Source organism: Sapajus apella, unplaced genomic scaffold, assembly GCF_009761245.1.
Source record: "Sapajus apella isolate SASKATOON/1434 unplaced genomic scaffold, GSC_monkey_1.0 scaffold126, whole genome shotgun sequence".
In the NCBI taxonomy this organism is placed as follows: Eukaryota; Metazoa; Chordata; class Mammalia; order Primates; family Cebidae; genus Sapajus; species Sapajus apella.
The window spans coordinates 1,638,494-1,655,074 of NW_022437066.1; the positions used below are offsets into that span (position 1 = coordinate 1,638,494).

At 59.5% G+C, this 16,581-nt stretch overlaps 2 protein-coding genes across 12 annotated transcripts in view; both read left to right on the top strand.

Moving 5' to 3' along the window:
* Positions 1-7,927, top strand: part of SEC16A (SEC16 homolog A, endoplasmic reticulum export factor) — a 34,556-nt gene extending 26,629 nt beyond the window's left edge. The window contains exons 22-30 of one of the 10 annotated variants that reach the window (XM_032261736.1): positions 980-1,057; positions 1,233-1,289; positions 1,461-1,572; positions 2,002-2,139; positions 2,404-2,498; positions 3,606-3,683; positions 4,192-4,251; positions 5,327-5,404; positions 6,819-7,927. In XM_032261736.1, the coding sequence (XP_032117627.1) occupies positions 980-1,057; positions 1,233-1,289; positions 1,461-1,572; positions 2,002-2,139; positions 2,404-2,498; positions 3,606-3,683; positions 4,192-4,251; positions 5,327-5,404; positions 6,819-6,887 (765 nt within the window). In that variant the 3' untranslated portion in view covers positions 6,888-7,927. Of the gene's footprint in view, positions 1-979; positions 1,058-1,232; positions 1,290-1,460; positions 1,573-2,001; positions 2,140-2,398; positions 2,499-3,605; positions 3,684-4,191; positions 4,252-5,326; positions 5,405-6,818 lie in introns of all 10 variants that reach the window. The other 9 variants (XM_032261738.1, XM_032261737.1, XM_032261741.1 and 6 more) reach the window with 9 other exon arrangements.
* A 795-nt stretch (positions 7,928-8,722) lies between these two features.
* On the top strand, positions 8,723-16,575 carry INPP5E (inositol polyphosphate-5-phosphatase E). 2 transcript variants are annotated; one of them, XM_032261811.1, is made up of 7 exons: positions 8,723-9,928; positions 13,311-13,434; positions 14,051-14,148; positions 14,651-14,775; positions 14,954-15,073; positions 15,433-15,540; positions 16,366-16,575. In XM_032261811.1, exons 1-7 carry the CDS (start codon positions 9,135-9,137, stop codon positions 16,569-16,571), a joined length of 1,575 nt encoding a protein of 524 aa, XP_032117702.1. In that variant the 5' UTR covers positions 8,723-9,134; the 3' UTR covers positions 16,572-16,575. The 2 variants fall into 2 exon arrangements, with proteins under 2 accessions (XP_032117702.1, XP_032117703.1); XM_032261812.1 differs by having other exon boundaries at positions 16,392-16,575.
* The last annotated feature ends 6 nt before the right edge of the window (positions 16,576-16,581 follow it).

The following is a 16,581-nucleotide window of genomic DNA, read 5'->3' on the forward strand; positions in this document are numbered from 1 at the left end:
AGGCAGTTCTCCCGCCTCAGCCTCCTGAGTAGCTGGGATTACAGGCACCTACCAACACTCCCGGCTAATTTTTGTGTTTTTAGTAGAGACGGGGTTTCACCATGTTGGCCAGGCTGGTCTCAAACTGCTGACCTCAAGTGATCTGCTCACCTTGGGTCCTCCCAGAGTGCTGGGATTACAGGTGTGAGCCACTGTCCCCAGCCTAGTAATGGTATCTTATGAAGAATGTCGTTCTTTGTTTTAATAGAGTTTAGTGATCAGGTTTTTCTTTGGTGGCTGCTGTCTTGAAAATAAACACACATTTAATTCCAAGTGTGTGTGAGCTCTGAGATACAACAGGATACTTGAGCAGGTTTCCAGCGCACAGGCTGTCAGGCCTCCCTGGGATGGCTTGTCTGGCCAGTAGAAGTCGCAGAGAACAGAACTGAGAGAGTGGAGTAGCTACTGAGGCTTCTCCTCTTTCTCTAGTAGAAATGAAGTGATCACGTGAAGAATAAAGTAAATTTTCCTAATAACCTAATTCCCTGCGCCTGGGAAACACTGGGGCTGTGTGTGCCTCAGACACACACTGACTTGCACAGCCTGCCTTCCACTTCTCAAGGGGGCGGGTGTCGGAAGCATTGTCAGTGTTGCGAGAAGCTCCTGAAGGCACGTTATTGTTCTGATCTATTTAAATTATGGTAAAATACACATAGCATAAATGCAGCATTTGAAGCATTTCTGAGCGCACACTTCTGTGCACTGAGCACCACACTGAGTGGAACCATCACCATCTCCAGAGCTTTCTTATCTTCCCAAACAGAAACTGTCCCCACAAAACAACTCTCTGTTCCCCCCACCTCCATCTACCCAGTATCTCTGTGGGCTGGCGATGCTGGGGCCTTGCAGCAGTGGGTCCTGGAGGGTTGCTGTGTCTGCATCTGGCTTGTTTCATGGAACATAATGTTTTCAAGGTTGCTGTGGTGGTTTTTATATTTAGAGTGAATCCTGGTTCTCTCGTTGGCTACCTGGGAAGAGAAGGACAGAAGCTTATTTGCCAGATGACAAGAACAAATCGGTGAGTGCTGTCAAGTACGGCCCAGTGGACGTCCAAGGAATTGTTATGATTTTTCTCTCACTTTCTGAGCAGACCTGAGTGGTGTTTCCTGAAGTTTTGAAGTGTCATTGTGACTCAGATTCTAACTCTGTTTAGCTTCAGTCCACTGACCTTTTTTATTTTTAAAATCTTGCAGATTGTTTGGGATGAAAAGAAAAACCAGTGGGTGAATTTAAATGAGCCAGAAGAGGAGGTAAATGGTTACTGTGGTCACTGCTGGGTGTGAGTTGTGAGTGAGGGAACAGCCTCTTGTGCCCCTGTGGTGTTTGGGCGGCTGGTGCCCCTGGAGGAGCGTCCTGGCTGTGCCGTCCAGTGGGTTTCTGGTGCACACAGTGGGTGTCTGAGGCTGTCTTTCCCTCTGCAGAAGAAGGCTCTTCCCCCACCTCCAACCTCGTTTCCCAAGACTGTACCAGCTGCCCCGCCTGGCCTCGCAGGGCCTCCTGGAGGGCCCGTGAACATGTTCTCTAGAAGAGCAGGTAAGGGTGGCCTTGGAGTGCGCGCTTGCTTGAACGATGAACTGTCCCAGAGAGAGGCTGACGTGTAGCTGTTGTGCGTGGGATGAGGTGATGGGTGTCACACTGTGGAAGCTGACGCTGGTGTCACGAGGAGGCATCCTTGGGGACCAGCGCAGCTCTCCAGAGCGTTGACAAGCTGTGGGCACAGCCATGTCCCATCCATCAGAAGCACAGGACCTGTGGCACAGTGGGATGAGAGAGGGAACCACCTAAGGGCCAAAAGCTGAAACAAATCCGCTGTGTAGAAAGGTGTCCTCAGGGTTGGGCCACAGGTGGCTTCTGGGACATCTCTGCCTGCTTTTTCTCTGACACAGCGAGTGCGGAGCGTTTGGACGCTGGAGGCCACCTGGCTGGTGCGCTCACCCGAGTTTGCTTCCTTCCCCTTTGCAGCTGGAACCAGAGCTCGCTACGTTGACGTCCTGAACCCCAGCGGGGCCCAGCGGAGCGAGCCGGCTCTTGCTCCTGCGGACTTTGTCGCTCCGCTTGCACCACTCCCGATTCCCTCTAACTTGTTCGTGCCAAGTGCAGGTAGGCAGCACGGACACAGCCCCTTTGGGTCAGCGCCCCAGTCTCCTGACCTTTGGTCCTCTTTCTATGAGTTTCTCCCAGATTTCCTGTTAGAAGAATGACCTGGCCAGCGTGCAGACAGCCTGGGTTGGTCTGTGGTTTTTTATGGTTTGCCTGTTCCTGCACGAGTGTGCGCTGTGAAACTCTCTTTCTCTCGGGGTGTCTTCAGTGAGACCCCAGGGATGTTCTGGACGGAATGATGGCTTCCTTACTCCTCATTCCCAGATGCAGAAGAACCACAGCTTCCAGACGGGGCTGGCAGGGAAGGACCAGCACCAGCTAGGGGCCTGGCCAACCCAGAGCCTGCCCCGGAGTCCAAGGTGAGCGGGGCTGTGGACTGGGGGAGGCACCTGGTGAGAGGCACCTCTTGTCCTGCCGGACAGGGCCTTGCCTTCTGCAAGTCAGCACCCAGTGTGTGCGCAGAGAATGCGCCGTCTTAAATGCTTCACACTTGTGTGTGATAGAGACGGAGGTAGAAGGGTGGGTGCCAGGCAGAGCAGAGCTGTCGGAGAGACGGAGACCGGGGGTGCTGGCACTGATGACCGCTCAGCACTGTGAATGTGCTTAAAACTCAAAAATGCTTCAAGTGGCAAATTTTATGGCATGTGTACTTGACAATTTTTTTTTTAATTGGAAAAAATAAAATTAATTAATTTTAAGTTAAAAAGAAATTACCTACCCATAATAAAGCAAAGTATATCTTCATCTAAAAAAACAAATGACTCACATGTGAAGTGGAACAGCTCAGGCCAGTGGGGCGCAGTGGCTCACACCTGTAATCCCAGCACTTTGTGAGGCCGAGGCGGGCGGGTCACTTGAGGTCAGGAGTTTACCGAGACCAGCCTGGCCCACCTGATGAAACCCCGTCTCTACTAAAAAATAACAACATTTAGCCCGGTTTGGTGGCAGGTACCTGTAGTCCCAGCTACTTGGGAGGCTGAGGCCGAATCACTTGGACCAGGAGGCAGAGGTTGCGCTGCACCACTGCACTCCAGCCTGGGCTACAGCGAGACTCCATCTCAAAGAAACAAAAGGAACAGCTCCGACTGCAGTCTCTGAGGTTGGGCAGGCCTGCGTCTAGCGCTGTTCCGTTCATCAGTTGTGTAAAGCCTGAGCAGGCAGCCACTCACCTCTCTAAGCCTCAGTTTCCCCTCTGTAAAATGGGAGTAACAGCACCAGATTGCAAGGCTGTCATGGGGCCTTGCGACCTGTGTAGGCACCCACAGGCCTTGGTAGAGAGCTGCTGGGGTCTAGAGCCAACAGACGAGTGTGGCAGGGACCCCACGGGGGACACGCTCACTCTTCTCACCGTGGAGCACGTGGCGTCCAAGAGGCATTTGTAACCCAGGCCAGGACAGTGGTGTCTTTTTTCGGCCTGGTGTGAGAATTCCCTGGGATTTGGTTGCTGCGATTCTTCTTTTTCTCAGCAGGTTTTAAGTTCTGCAGCATCACTCCCTGGCTCTGAGTTCCCCTCCTCCAGGCCCGAGGGGTCCCAGGGAGGAGAGGTAAGGAGTGCCAACGCCCGGCCCCCCGCAGCCCAGGCTTGCCCAGCAGTTCACTGTCCAGGCACCTCTCTTTACAGAGGGTGATATGGGTAGGAAGAGGCCGTTTAGAAACATGACACTTCAAAGGTGGTGTTCCTAGGAAAAAAATTGCACTTGTTTTAACAAAACTTGAGCTCTGGGAAGGGTACAAGGGGTTTGAGCTGCCGCCATCAGTCAGCTTCCTCTCCTCCCAGCTGCACGGAATGGTCTTGAATTACGAGGTGTCAGGAGGTGAAGCTGGCTGAGGCCGAGGCTGGGCTTCTCCTCCCGGCCCTCCCCGAAGCTAACGGTGGCTGGAATATCAGCTTTACGTGAAGACGGGAATCTTAAGCGAACCCTGGCTTTTTTCCCTTTTGAATCATGTTGATTCCAATGGCATCATAAAGCTGTTGAAATGGAACTGACGGCTTGAAGCAGTGACTGCATGTTGACTCTGTCCGTGTCTGTGTGTGTTCTTGCTGTTTTGTAGCTTTCACGCTGTAGTTCAATGAGTTCATTATCACGTGAAGTGAGCCAGCACTTTAATCAGGTACCTGCGGCTGGTGGTCCTCACTAACAGAGCTCACATGTGCCGCCTGTGTCCCTGAGCACGCGGTGCTGGTTTGCGGCATGCGCTTTGCCACTAACCTCGCCTGTTGTCCCCTCAGCATCAAGTGACCAGGAGTGCAGTGTTCTGATTTTTTGAGACAGATTTTTGCTTTCTGCCCAGGCTGGAGTGCGGTGGCACAATGTCGGCTCACCGCAACGTCCGCCTCCCGGGTTCAAGCAATTTTCCTGCCTCAGCCGCCCGAGTAGCTGGGATTACAGGCATGTGCCACCATGCCTGGCTACTTGTGTATTTTTAGTAGAGATGGGGTTTCTCCATGTTGGTCAGGCTGGTCTCGAACTCCCAACCTCAGGTGATCTGCCCACCTCAGCCTCCCAAAGTGCTGGGATTATAGCAGTGTTCCTTTAAATGGCCTTAAAGAGGGGTTGCTGTTCAGTATCCACATGCACCAGGCGACTGGACTGAGCCCGAGTGTCCTAGTGAACAAGCGGGTTCTGTCATTTTTCTCCTGAATTGGTTTTTCCAATGATGGGCCGGGGGTGTGACCTCGATCTGGGAGCGTTTGTTGGATCAGTGTGCTCTCCTTTGGAAGGAAGGTTTCTCCTTTCTGATCAAGACCGAGAAGGTTGGTTTGAGGCTGGGGCGAGTGCTGCAGTCACTGCCCTGCAGCCAGTGTGGGAGGGAGGCGAAGGAGCGCTTGCGAGGCTGCCTGTCACAGCACCAGCTGCGACCCTTCCACCTGCGCAGGAGAGCCCTGTCACGGCTGGAGCCTGAGGTCTGCAGCGCCCGCACCTCCTAACCGCCGCGCCCGCTCAGCGCGCGCCTTCCCGCTGCATGCCGCAGTGCTTCAGACATTGGCTCCGCACGTTGCTTTATGTTCACCATTTTTCCATGAACCGTTAAGTAACTAAATTCAGTGTTGCAAGAAGTATCTCTGACTTGCTTCTGTAGCTTCTTTAAAAGTCCCATAAATCCTACGTAGAGGTGGCATCTGTATCTGCAGTTGAAATGCCAGCTGCTGTGCAGCCCTACTGAGGCGACTCTCTGTGCTTCTCAGGCTCCTGGTGACCTCCCTGCTGCAGGGGGCCCTCCCGGCGGGGCCGTGCCCTTCTACAACCCTGCTCAGCTGGCACAGGTGAGTGCCCTTGCCTTTCCCCACAAGACCCTGACAAGGCCCTGCTGCTCAGTGAACGGCACCTTTCTTCCCTGGAGTCTCTTTTCTTCTTCGAGGCAGAGTCACTCTGTCACCCAAGCTGGAGGGCAGTGTCGCGATCACGGCTCACTGCATCCTCCACCTCCCGGTTCAAGAGATTCTCCTGCCTCAGCCTCCTGAGTAGCTGGGACTGCAGACAGTCGCCACCACAGCCTACTGAGTTTTGTATTTTTAGTACAGATGGGGTTTCACCATGTTGGCGAGGATGGTCTCAATCTCCTGACCTTGTGATCTGCCCACCTCAGCCTCCCAGAGTTCTGGGATTGCAGGCGTGAGCCACCATGCCAAGCCTGTATGATTTTTATTTCTTTTTCCTAGTAGTTTCTTGACAAAACGTCCTGGGGTGACTTGGGAGAAGCCTTTCATGTCTGAAGCCACCCCTGGCCCCTCTGGCGGGTTGGTCGGCGGGTAGAATTCTTGGGCCCATGTTGTTTTCTTCAGAACTGTAGGTGCTCATAGGTTTCCTGGTGCCCACAGCTGATGAGACCCCAGGGCCGTTCTGCCTGCACCCCTTTCAGGGTCCTGTCCCCTGGGACTAGCAGGCTTCCCCACCCTCAGCCCCCTTCAGATGGAGAGTACTCGGAATGTTTCCTGTGGTTTCCCTCCCTCAGCCTCGTCTCTCCCCCTCCCTTGCCTGTGGAGTTAGACTGGAGGCCAGTGTGGGGAACTGAGTGGGGACCGAGGCCGGGGCGTCTTGGGATTCAGCCCCATTGTCACCCCAGCCCACCCTCTGGACCTCACACGCTCTTGACCACAGGCTTCCTGGGCTGGGGCCCGGAGATCTTGTCCTGGTCCTTTATGACGAGGCCCCTCCAGCTGCTGCTGGCCGTCGCCTGCTTCTGGGCGTCCAGAGCAGTCGATTTTGGGATTGTCCTGCTCCCTGTCGTCTAGTTTGTGCCTTTACAAAAATTCCTTGGCTTTCCCCTGAGTGAGGCTCTGTGAGGGAGCAAGAGCGGATGCCTGCATTGGCCGGCCGAATGCTCCTGGGGTCCCCACCTCCCCTGCAGCAGGCCAGGCCTGGCCACTGCCCCTCCCTGCACTCTGGACAGCCATTCTGGCTCTGCAGAGCAGCTCCAGGTTCCACGCCCCTGACAGAACTGCGGCACCTCCTGGCTGCCCTCACAGCAAACACCAGTGGTTAAGGATTCAGTGCTTTCAAGGCAGCCCAGGGCTTGGCACTGACACGTTTGGTCCCAGAGGCTTTTAGAAACAAACGCTTGTCGGGGTCAGTGGCCCACGTGGTGCATTCTGTAGACCAGCACCCTGCCCCACTACGCCGAGCGCTGCCTGCCCTGGGAGCAGGATTCAGAGGTGGGTGCTATGGGTCTCGTTGCAGGCCTGCGGCGCCTCTGGGAGCTCAAGGCTAGGACGGATCGGCCAGAGGAAGCACCTGGTGCTGAACTAGGCTCGCCCCGCTGTGAACTTGCACTTGGAGCCCTGACACTGCTGTTCTCCCCAAGAACCCGACTGACCGCCGTGACCGCTGCCCTGTCCCCAGGGAGACACAGCTGTGATGCCGAGCTGGTGGCACGTTGTGCCTCCCGCTCCCCACCCATCCTAATGAAATATTTTGAAAATTAATTCCACCGTCCTTTCAGGTGCTGTTGAAAGACTGAACCTTTGACTCAGAAGTGTTTGCTGAAAAGAATGACGTGACTTTCTTAGTCATTTCGGGGGATTAAAGGGTGTGGTATTCCTGCTCGTTTAAGAATGCTCCGTTCCTGACGCTGGAGCTGTCTCTGCCACAGGAGAGCCACGCGCTCGCTAGTAACCAGGGCCTGCCTCTCCAAGCTCAGCAGTGAGTCCCGCGCTTCCTTTAAGGCGCCGGGAGCAAAGAGCGACTGGCTGAGGGGGACCCCGAACCCCGCTCTGCACCAGCGGGACCCTCGCCGTGTCTGGACCTGGCTGAATGAGTGGAGGGCGCTGTCAGTCAGCGTCTCGGGGAGCCGCAGGGTTCTTCGAGCATCAGTTCACAGCTTTTGAGAGAGGCCCTAGTTACTGAAGTGCATTTCTTCCCTGCTGCAAAGATGTTTCTAGCCTCACTTTCCTTTCTGTGCCCTGATTAGGACCATGGGTGATTTTGTGCACCCAAAGTGCTGGCCACTGCCCACCCACCAGGTGTGGCCCAGTCACTGGGAAGGAGCCCCAGAGAGCCGACTGTCCGACGTGATGGCTCTGGGTGGCCATCCGGGGTGAAAACGCGACTGTGATGTTTGCTTTGGGCTTCGTTTTGGGTGTAGGAGCTGCTCAGACTCACTGTTAAGGAGGCTGGATGCGGTTCTCTAAACAGCTGCCCTTCCCCCTTCTGTGAGCACTTTCCGTGCTGCAGTCCATGTGACCCACTTTCTCACCCGGGGGGACACTGGCTCGGGGGTCGGTAGCATCTTGGGGACAGCAGCTCTGGAACCTGATATTTCTGCCCCGATGTCGCCACACTGAGACTTAGAGTAGCTCGTGGTGGACGTGGCCCCGTGGAACTCAGAGTTCAACGCGGATGCAAAGCTTTAAGGCTCTCTGACTGTTCTGAAAACTCTTCATGTTGTTATGTCTAAAGAGACAAAAAAAGATTTAAATACGAATAAAAATCAGTAGGTAATTTCTGCGGGTTCTGCTGGGGAACATAAACTGTTTGGTGTTTTAAATTTCAGTGTAGAAATGGTAGAATGTGGAATCAGCACGGGCCCTTCCTGGCTTTCTGTTTCACGTGATCATTTAGCAGAGACCCCAGGATGTTTTCCAGAATGTTTCTCACGGGCGCGTCTGCTGGATCCTTTTGTCCTTGTCACTTGGAGAAAGGCCAGTCCCTGTGACGGGGCAGCCCTCCCTGTCCCTTGGTCAGCTCGTGTGGTTCCAGGGACCTCCTCCGGTCGGCCCTGCCTGCTGTTCTGGGGTCGACTGCCACGACTTTTGATTTAAGAAGCTTCCTCCAGGCGGAAGCAGCTATTTTTCCTAAATGCGAATTGTTACATTGCAAATTGTTGAATAAAATATTTTGCGCTCCTTCAAGCACCTTCACCTGTGGTTCCCTTTGGTTTGCTAGAGGCGAGTGAGTGCAGGTGTCCGCGGGCCTGGCCCTCGCTGGGACCTGCTCGGCTGTCCGGCTGCAGGTTGCTGGGGGCGGGGGGGGGGGGGGGGGGGGGAACGCTGTCTGGGCCCCGCGCGGCGCGGTCCTCCGGCCGCCAGGGGCCGCTGTGGACGGCGCGCGGGGCGGGGACCGGGCGCAGGGGCGGGGCCGGGGACCGGGCGCGGGCCCGCGGCGGTCGTTGCTAGGGTCCGGCCGGGCTGACTCCGCCTCTGCGCGTCCGGGCCTCCGCGGGCGCGGGTACGGGTCGGCTTAGGAGTCTGCGGGTCCGGCCGGCGTGCCCGGGTCCCGCCCCTCCTCCCGAGCGGCGTCCCGGTCGCGGCCGAGCCTCCCCAGCGACAGGCGCCCACCCCCGCCCGTCCCCCCAGGCCCTGCCTGCGGCCCGCCCTGGGATCGGCGTCGGGGAGCCCCGAGGGGCCGCGGTACCCGGGGCCCGGGCCATGCGGCAGCCCCCCCCGCCGCTCCGCGACCGCTCCCGGCCCGAGCGGGGGCCGCTGCGGCGTTTCTGCTCCGCGCTGCGCCGCCGACCCCGGACCCGGCAGCCGTGACCCCTCCCGGGAGGGCCCGACCATGCCGTCCAAGGCGGCGAGCCTGCGGCCCCCGGAGCCGGCCCCGCAGCCGCCGGGAGGGAGGACGCTCCAGGGACCGCTTCCCGGCGCCGACGGAGCGCTGGCCCCGCGCGAGGGGTCCCCACCCGACGCTCCGGGCCCCGAGAGCCCCGCGCTCGGCGGCGAGGAACCCCCGGCCCAGGCAGCACCCATCGCCCCGCGGCCCCCCGCCAGGCCTCGGCTGGAGCGAGCCCTGTCCCTGGACGACAGAGGCTGGAGGAGGCGGCGATTTCGAGGCAGCCAGGAGGACCTAGAAGCCCGGAATGGGACCAGCCCCTCCAGGGGCTCCGTGCGGAGCGAGGGCCCCGGCGCCCCCGCCCACAGCTGCTCCCCGCCCTGCCTGAGCGCGTCCCTGCAGGAGATCCCCAAGTCCCGCAGGGTCCCGGGCAGCGAGAGCGGGAGCCCGTCATCGGGGAGTGACCCCCTCTCCGGGGTGGCCGCTAGCGCCCCGAACCTCCTGCACAGAGACGCCACCGTGGCGGGGAGCTCGCCCAGGCTGGCCAGCCTGCTGCCCCCGCGCCCCCTGCCTGCCCTGGGCCTGGACATCGCCTCCGACTCCCTGAGGACGGCAAACAAGGTCGACCCGGATCTTGCAGACTACAAGCTCCGCGCGCAGCCCCGCCTGGTGCGGGCCCACAGCAGCCTGGGCCCCGGCCGGCCCCGGAGCCCCCTGGCCTGCGACGACTGCTCCCTGCGCTCGGCCAAATCCTCCTTCAGCCTCCTGGCGCCCATCCGCACCAAGGACGTCCGCAGCAGGTAGGGCCTGGGGCGCAGCGCCTGCGAGGCCTTCGGGGTGGTGTTGAGGAGCAGGCTGCCTGAACCCCGCCAGTGGCTTCCGGCGTGTAAGATGCCCCAACAGAAAAGACGAAGCGCTCTCCCGCAGCCACCCCGTCTCCCAGCCCCTCCCCGCAGCAGCGAGCGCCCTTCCCGGCTGTCCCAAACTTCCCAGAACTTTTTGTGCGTTTCAGAACCATTCCTGGGCGTGATGTCGTGTTGAGGTAGACAAGATGGCACCCTGCATACAGTTATGGATCTGGCTCTTTTTCTTTAGTCTTGGGAATTTTTTTTTTGAGACGGAGTCTCGCTCTGTCACCCAGGCTGGAGTGCACTGACCCAACCTCGGCTCACTGCAGCCTCCGCCTCCCGGGTTCAAGCGATTCTCCTGCCTCAGCCCCCGAGTAGCTGGGATCACAGGCTTGCACCACCATGCCTAATTTTTGTATTTTTAGTAGAGACGGGGTTTCACCATGATGGCCAGGCTGGTCTTGAACTCTTGACCTCGTGATCCACCCACCTCGGCCTCCCACAGTGCTGGGATGACAGGCGTGACGGCTGCACCGGCCCTGCCGAGGCGTGGGAGTGTTGTCAGTGCGTGTGATCTGCCCTCTTGATGGTTTTTGTTTGTTTCCTGCTGTGCGCCCAGGCTGGAGTGCAGTGGCGTGACCCTGGCTCACTGCAGCCTCCACCTCCTGGGTGCAAGGGAGTGATTCTGTCTTGAAGCAATTCTCCTGCCTCAGCCCTGCGAGTATCCGGGATTACAGGCGCCTGCCACCACACCCGGCTAAATTTTGTATTTGTAGTAGAGACGGGATTTCGCCATGTTGGCCAGGCTGGTCTCGAACTCCCGGCCTTGGCCTCCCAAAGTGCTGGGATTACAAGTGTGGGCCCCTGCGCCCAGCCCGCCCCCTTTGTTTTTTCTGCTGCAAGAGTCCCAAGACGTACTGAGGCGTACTTTCCATCAGCCAAGGCTTGCTCACGGGGAACATTTTGGTGGGCTCCAGCTGGAAGGAACTGCAGCTGAACCCATGACCTCTCCCCAGCCTGGTCTTGTTTTGGGGTCTCAGCCTGGGGGCCTCTCCCGAGATGCTCCCACTCTGGCCTGGCAGAAGCTCCGGCACCTTCGTTTCCTCCCCTCCCTGCTTCATGCTGCCCACATCCTGTCTGTCTCCTGCGGTGGGAGGCAGGGCAGGTGTGCGAAGGGGGAGGTGAGAGCTGGTTTCTGCTTTGGTGTCCGGGGCCCACAGTAACCCCTGACCACGGACTGGGAGGCTTGGGACAGCAGAGCTGGACTGTCTCCCAGTTCTAGAGGCCAGAAGTCTAAAATCTAAGGTGCGGCCAGGGCAGCCTCTCTCCAGAGGCTCGGGGAGGGTCCTCCCTATCTCCCCCTGCTCCCGGGGCCCGGTTGCCCTTGGCTTGTGGCCGCACGCCGCAGTCTGTGCCTCCGTCTTTACGTGGCCTCGTTCCCATCTCTCTGTGTTCCCGTCTCTTTTTATAAGGACACGAATCGTTGAATTTACTGCCCACCCTAAATCCAGGGTGATCTCAAGATCCTTAATTAAGTACATCTGCAAAGACTCCTTTCCAAATAAGGTCCCACTCCGAGGTTCTGCGGGTCGAGGTGGACGTGGCTTTAGAGATCACTGTCCGGCTCACCGCGGTCCCCGAAAGTAGCCTTACCTCCCTGCACCTGGGGTCCACCGGCAGGCAGGCAGCTCAGCTCTGGCTCCCCCACCACACCCCTCCTGCCCATGGATGGAGCAGGTGTGATCACATACAGTGCAAAACTGTTTCTTTTGTTAATTCACTGTAGGGCTCCTAGGAAAGAGTGAGATTTCTTAGCGTATCACATTTTAAAATTATGTTCAGTTCACGTAGATACACCTGTTACAGCACGTGAGAGGCATGTTTCAGATTTGGATCCTGAAGTCATTTTTTCAACCAGGAAACATGGTTTGATGTGGATCCTTTAACCCAGTTCTGCTGCCTGAAAACGTCCATTTCCAGACTGCTCTAGAAAGGTCCGTTCTAGGATAGGGGTTGGCACACTCTGTCAAGGGCAGGGGCACAGACAGTAGGGACAAAGGGGCATCTGTGTGCTAGTGAACCTGTTGGGACACACATTTGAACCTCATGTTTTCATGGGTCCAGAAATGCTCTTCCTACTTTCTCTGCCGTTCCACACAATAGAAGCCATTCTGAACTCGTGGACCGCACATGCATGGGCTGGGTCTGCCCCGTTCCAGAATGGCTGCTGGGGCGGGGCGGGGGCGCTTCCCCCACAATTCCTCTTCCTCCGAGAGCCGGCCCAGGGTGTCGACGCTGGGCCGAGCAGCCTCATGCAGAAGTCCTGGCCCTGGACGGGGGTTGGAGGCAGCCCTGCCCCTGCCCGCATCTGGACGTGGGACACAGTGAGGGCCACCCCCGGCCTGCTGTTCACTAACCACACTCTGGATGGAGCTGGGCAGACCAACCACGCGGCTGCTGGTGTGGCCACGGCGGGCCTGTGCCGTGGGCTTCGAGTCTGGTGACTGAGGAGCTCCTGCTGGGCCCAGGGTCACTTCACAGCAGTGGCCACAGGCACGCCCTCTGTCCCAAATGACCACTGTGTGAACGCAGCTGTCCCGTCCGGGAGTGTCAGCAGTTTCTGGGGTGAGGTAGGGAGGTTCCTCCCTGCTGATGTGATTTGATCGTGTCCGACGAAGCTTGGTGAGCTGCGCCCCAGGGTTGGAGAAGTTCTCACGGGAAGTAACAAGAATCGGTGCTGGCATCCCCTGTCAGCTGTGACTTGGGAAACACCTGCGTCATTTTATCTCCTGCAAAGGAATATTAGTTTCCGTCTGCAGGACGAAGGTGTAAGATTGATTCTCTTAGCAAGTTAAGTTGAAAAGTGAGGCCGAGGCGGGTGGATCACCTGAGGTCAGGAGTTCAAGACCAGCCTGGCCAACTTAGCAAAACCCCATCTCTAATAAATATACAAAAATTAGCTGGGTGTGGTGGCTGGTGCCTGTAATCCCAGCTACTCAGGGAGCTGAGGCAGGAGAATCGCTTGAATCTGGAAGGCGGACATTGCAGTGAGCCGAGATCGCGCCACGCCACCGGACTCCGGCCCGGCCACCACCCTCACATGCCTCTTCCCGGGAGGTGGTGAGGGGGTGTGAACCCGCCTGGGTGTTTGTGCAGCCGGGTTGGGCCTTGTCCTGGAGAGCAGACAGCAGTGCTATGGGGCCCAGGAAAGTCCTTGTTCAGGGCTGGGGCAGCTCCTGACATTCCATGCGTTTTGCTGTTGTCCCTGGGGACCTGGCCGAGCCCAGGGGTGTGTTCTGTGCCTGGCCCCAAGCTTGGTTTCCTCCCATCACAGGAGCTACCTGGAGGGCAGCCTCCTGGCCAGCGGGGCCCTCTTGGGGGCAGAGGAGCTGGCCCGATACTTCCCAGACCGGAACGTGGCACTCTTTGTGGCCACCTGGAACATGCAGGGCCAGAAGGTGAGCCGGGCAGGGTGGGGCGGCCTGAGCGGGGTGGCGCCTGGCGGGGTGGGGTGGCGCCTGGCGGGGTGGGGTGGCGCCGGGTGGGAATGGGGAGGCGCGGGGCGCTGTCAGATGTGAGGGAGGGAGACCTGGTAGCTCTGTGCCTCGTCCTGGGGCCAGGAGGGCAGAGGCCCGAGGTGCACCCCACTGCCGACTGGCACAGGAGGGTGAGAGCGGGTGAGGACCCCCATCCCTCAGAGCTCCCGCCGGCACCTCCCTGGTCACGTGGCTGCAGATAGGAGGGGGGAGGGTGGGGCGCTAGGCCTGGCCGAGAATCGTCTGCTCACGGAGAGCGGGAGGGTGGGCAGCACAGACCAGGGTCACAGGGATGGGGGGTCAGATGGGTGGTCATTGGACAGACTTGTGTTTGGAGAGGGAAACTGAGGCTGAGGGCCAACCTGAGCTGTGTTTGGCGTGTTGGAGGCTGCCTCGGAGACCGACCAGGCAGATCCCTTCTTGGCCTTGGCCTCAGTTACCCCTCATTCTGAAGCGTCGCCGAGACTTGAGGTGCTGCAGTGGGATTGGCAGGTTTCGGGAGGAGCCGGCCGGCCCATGGCATGGTCCCTCCTTCCAGGAGCTCCCGCCCAGCCTGGACGAGTTCCTGCTCCCGGCCGAGGCCGACTACGCCCAGGACCTGTACGCCATCGGGGTCCAGGAGGGCTGCTCTGACAGGTAGGGAGGCCGCTGTCCCTGCAGCTGCTGGCGCTGAGACCTGGGTCACGGCCACACACGGGCACTCTCCAAGCCTGGCCAGAACGTGCGAGCCAGTTTTTTTCGTTTTATTGCTGGTGAACAAATTGTTGGCTGAAGGAAGCAGGGCAGCAGGGAGCGGGGCCGGGCTCCGAGGCCTCCTGGGGCTGCGCATCCACGCGGACGCTCTGCAGGAGGAGCCCAGGCCGAGTTGAGGTGGCTTCACCCCTCTGGCCCATGAGTCACACAGCGGGAGGGTCTGCTCACTGAGTCTCAGCAGGGACCCGGGGGGCCACTCTAGTGGAACTGGGGCCTGTGGCCCCCGACTCTGGCCCACCAGGCCCTTTGGCAAATGAGTCTCAGTGTAAGACGTCGAGGCCGGGTCATGGCGTTTCCCTGGTAGCTCCTGGAGGGGGCTGTGGGCGGCAGGTCCGGGGTGGCGGAGCTGGCTGTGCCCCAGCCCGCCGCGCGTGCTCGTCCACAGGCGGGAGTGGGAGACTCGCCTGCAGGAGACGCTGGGCCCGCACTATGTGCTGCTGGCGTCCGCCGCCCACGGCGTGCTCTACATGGCGCTGTTCATCCGTCGGGACCTCATCTGGTTCTGCTCAGGTGGGCACGGCTGGAGGGTGGCAGCCCCTCTCCATGGCGGACGGGGCCTTGGCGGGAGAGTCACACTTTGCATCTGGGATCTGGGGGCTGCTGCGTCACACAGGGGCTCCACAGTGAGCCCCGACTGGCGCGCGGGTCTGGCAGCGTCGCAGGCAAGCTGAGGGCTGCCCTCCCACAGAGGTGGAGTCCTCCACGGTCACCACACGCATCGTGTCCCAGATCAAGACCAAGGGGGCCTTGGGCGTCAGCTTCACCTTTTTCGGCACCTCCTTCCTCTTCATCACGTCCCACTTCACCTGTGAGTTGCTGGGTGCCCACCCCACGTGCTGTGGGAGAAGAGCCTGACCGGGACCCCGTCCGCGGCAGGGGTCCTGGCTGCTGGCTTCGTCTTCCATCCAGGGCCTGGGGCGGGCACTGTGCTTGCGAAGGCCCATGCCGAGGACCCCACAGCCGACCCTGACGTGAGGCCTGTGCCGTGCTGAGCCCAGAGCTCTGTCCTCTAAGGTGGAAGCGTCGCTGGCCGGGCCTGGCAGCAGGTGCCCAGTGGGCCTGGGCCTGCAGACAGCGGGCGGTCAGGCACGGTCCAGAGGTGTGGTTCTGGAGGGAGATTCGAGCATCCGGAGCCCTGTGGCCCCCACCCCATTTCTGCTTCCACAGCTGGCGACGGGAAGGTGGCGGAGCGGCTGCTGGACTACACCAGGACCGTGCAAGCCCTGGCCCTGCCCAGAAACGTGCCAGACACCAACCCCTACCGCTCCAGCGCAGGTGAGGGTGCACGCCGTGGGTGGGTGGCGCTGCCGTGGTCCATGTGGGCTCCCGTCGTTTTTAGGGGAGCAGAGGAGCATCCTGAGCTTTGGGAATCAAGGGACCGAAAGTCCAGTGGCCCAAAAGTCCAGCATGGGCCCTCACAGTTCCTTCTATTTTTTTTTTTTTTTTTTTGAGACGGAGTTTCACTCATGTTACCCAGGCTGGAGTGCAATGGCACAATCTCGGCTCACCGCAACCTCTGCCTCCTGGGTTCAGGCAATTCTCCTGCCTCAGCCTCCTGAGTAGCTGGGATTACAGGCACGCGCCACCATGCCCAGCTAATGTTTTGTATTTTTAGTAGAGACGGGGTTTCACCATGTTGGCCAGGATGGTCTCGATCTCTTGACCTCGTGATCCACCCGCCTCGGCCTCCCAAAGTGCTGGGATTACAGGCGTGAGCCACCGCACCTGGCCCCCTCACAGTTCTTTAGCCCAGTTAGGTGTGTGGTGGGGGCGGGGGTGACTGCCGCCCACTCAGAGCATGGCCGGCTAGCCTGGGCCCTGGTCCTCCACTGCCCACCCCGCTGCCACCACTGGCTGTGCGGCGAGGAGCAGAGACGTGGCCACCACCTGCTGTGGGCGCTGCCTGCTCTTGGAGCTGCCCCAGGTGCCTTCTGGAGCTTTCCCAACTCGAATCCCACCCCAGAGGGCCCAGCCCCGCCGGCTGACGCCTGAGGCCGCCAAGACCCCCTCCCCCCAGGAGCCCCTGCCAGCCACGTTCTGGGGAAGGGAAGGGCCTGCCGGCGCTCTGCCTGTGCCCACGCGTGGCCCACTGTGCCGCAGCGGACGTCACCACCCGCTTCGACCAGGTGTTCTGGTTCGGAGACTTCAACTTCCGCCTGAGCGGTGGGCGCGCAGCCGTGGATGCCCTCCTGGGCCAGGGCCTGGCAGTGGATGTACCGGCACTGCTGGAGCACGACCAGCTCATCCGGGAGATGAGGAGAGGTGAGGGCTGCGGGGCGGCTGCGGCGGGAGGTGAGGAGGGGTGAGGCCTGCGGG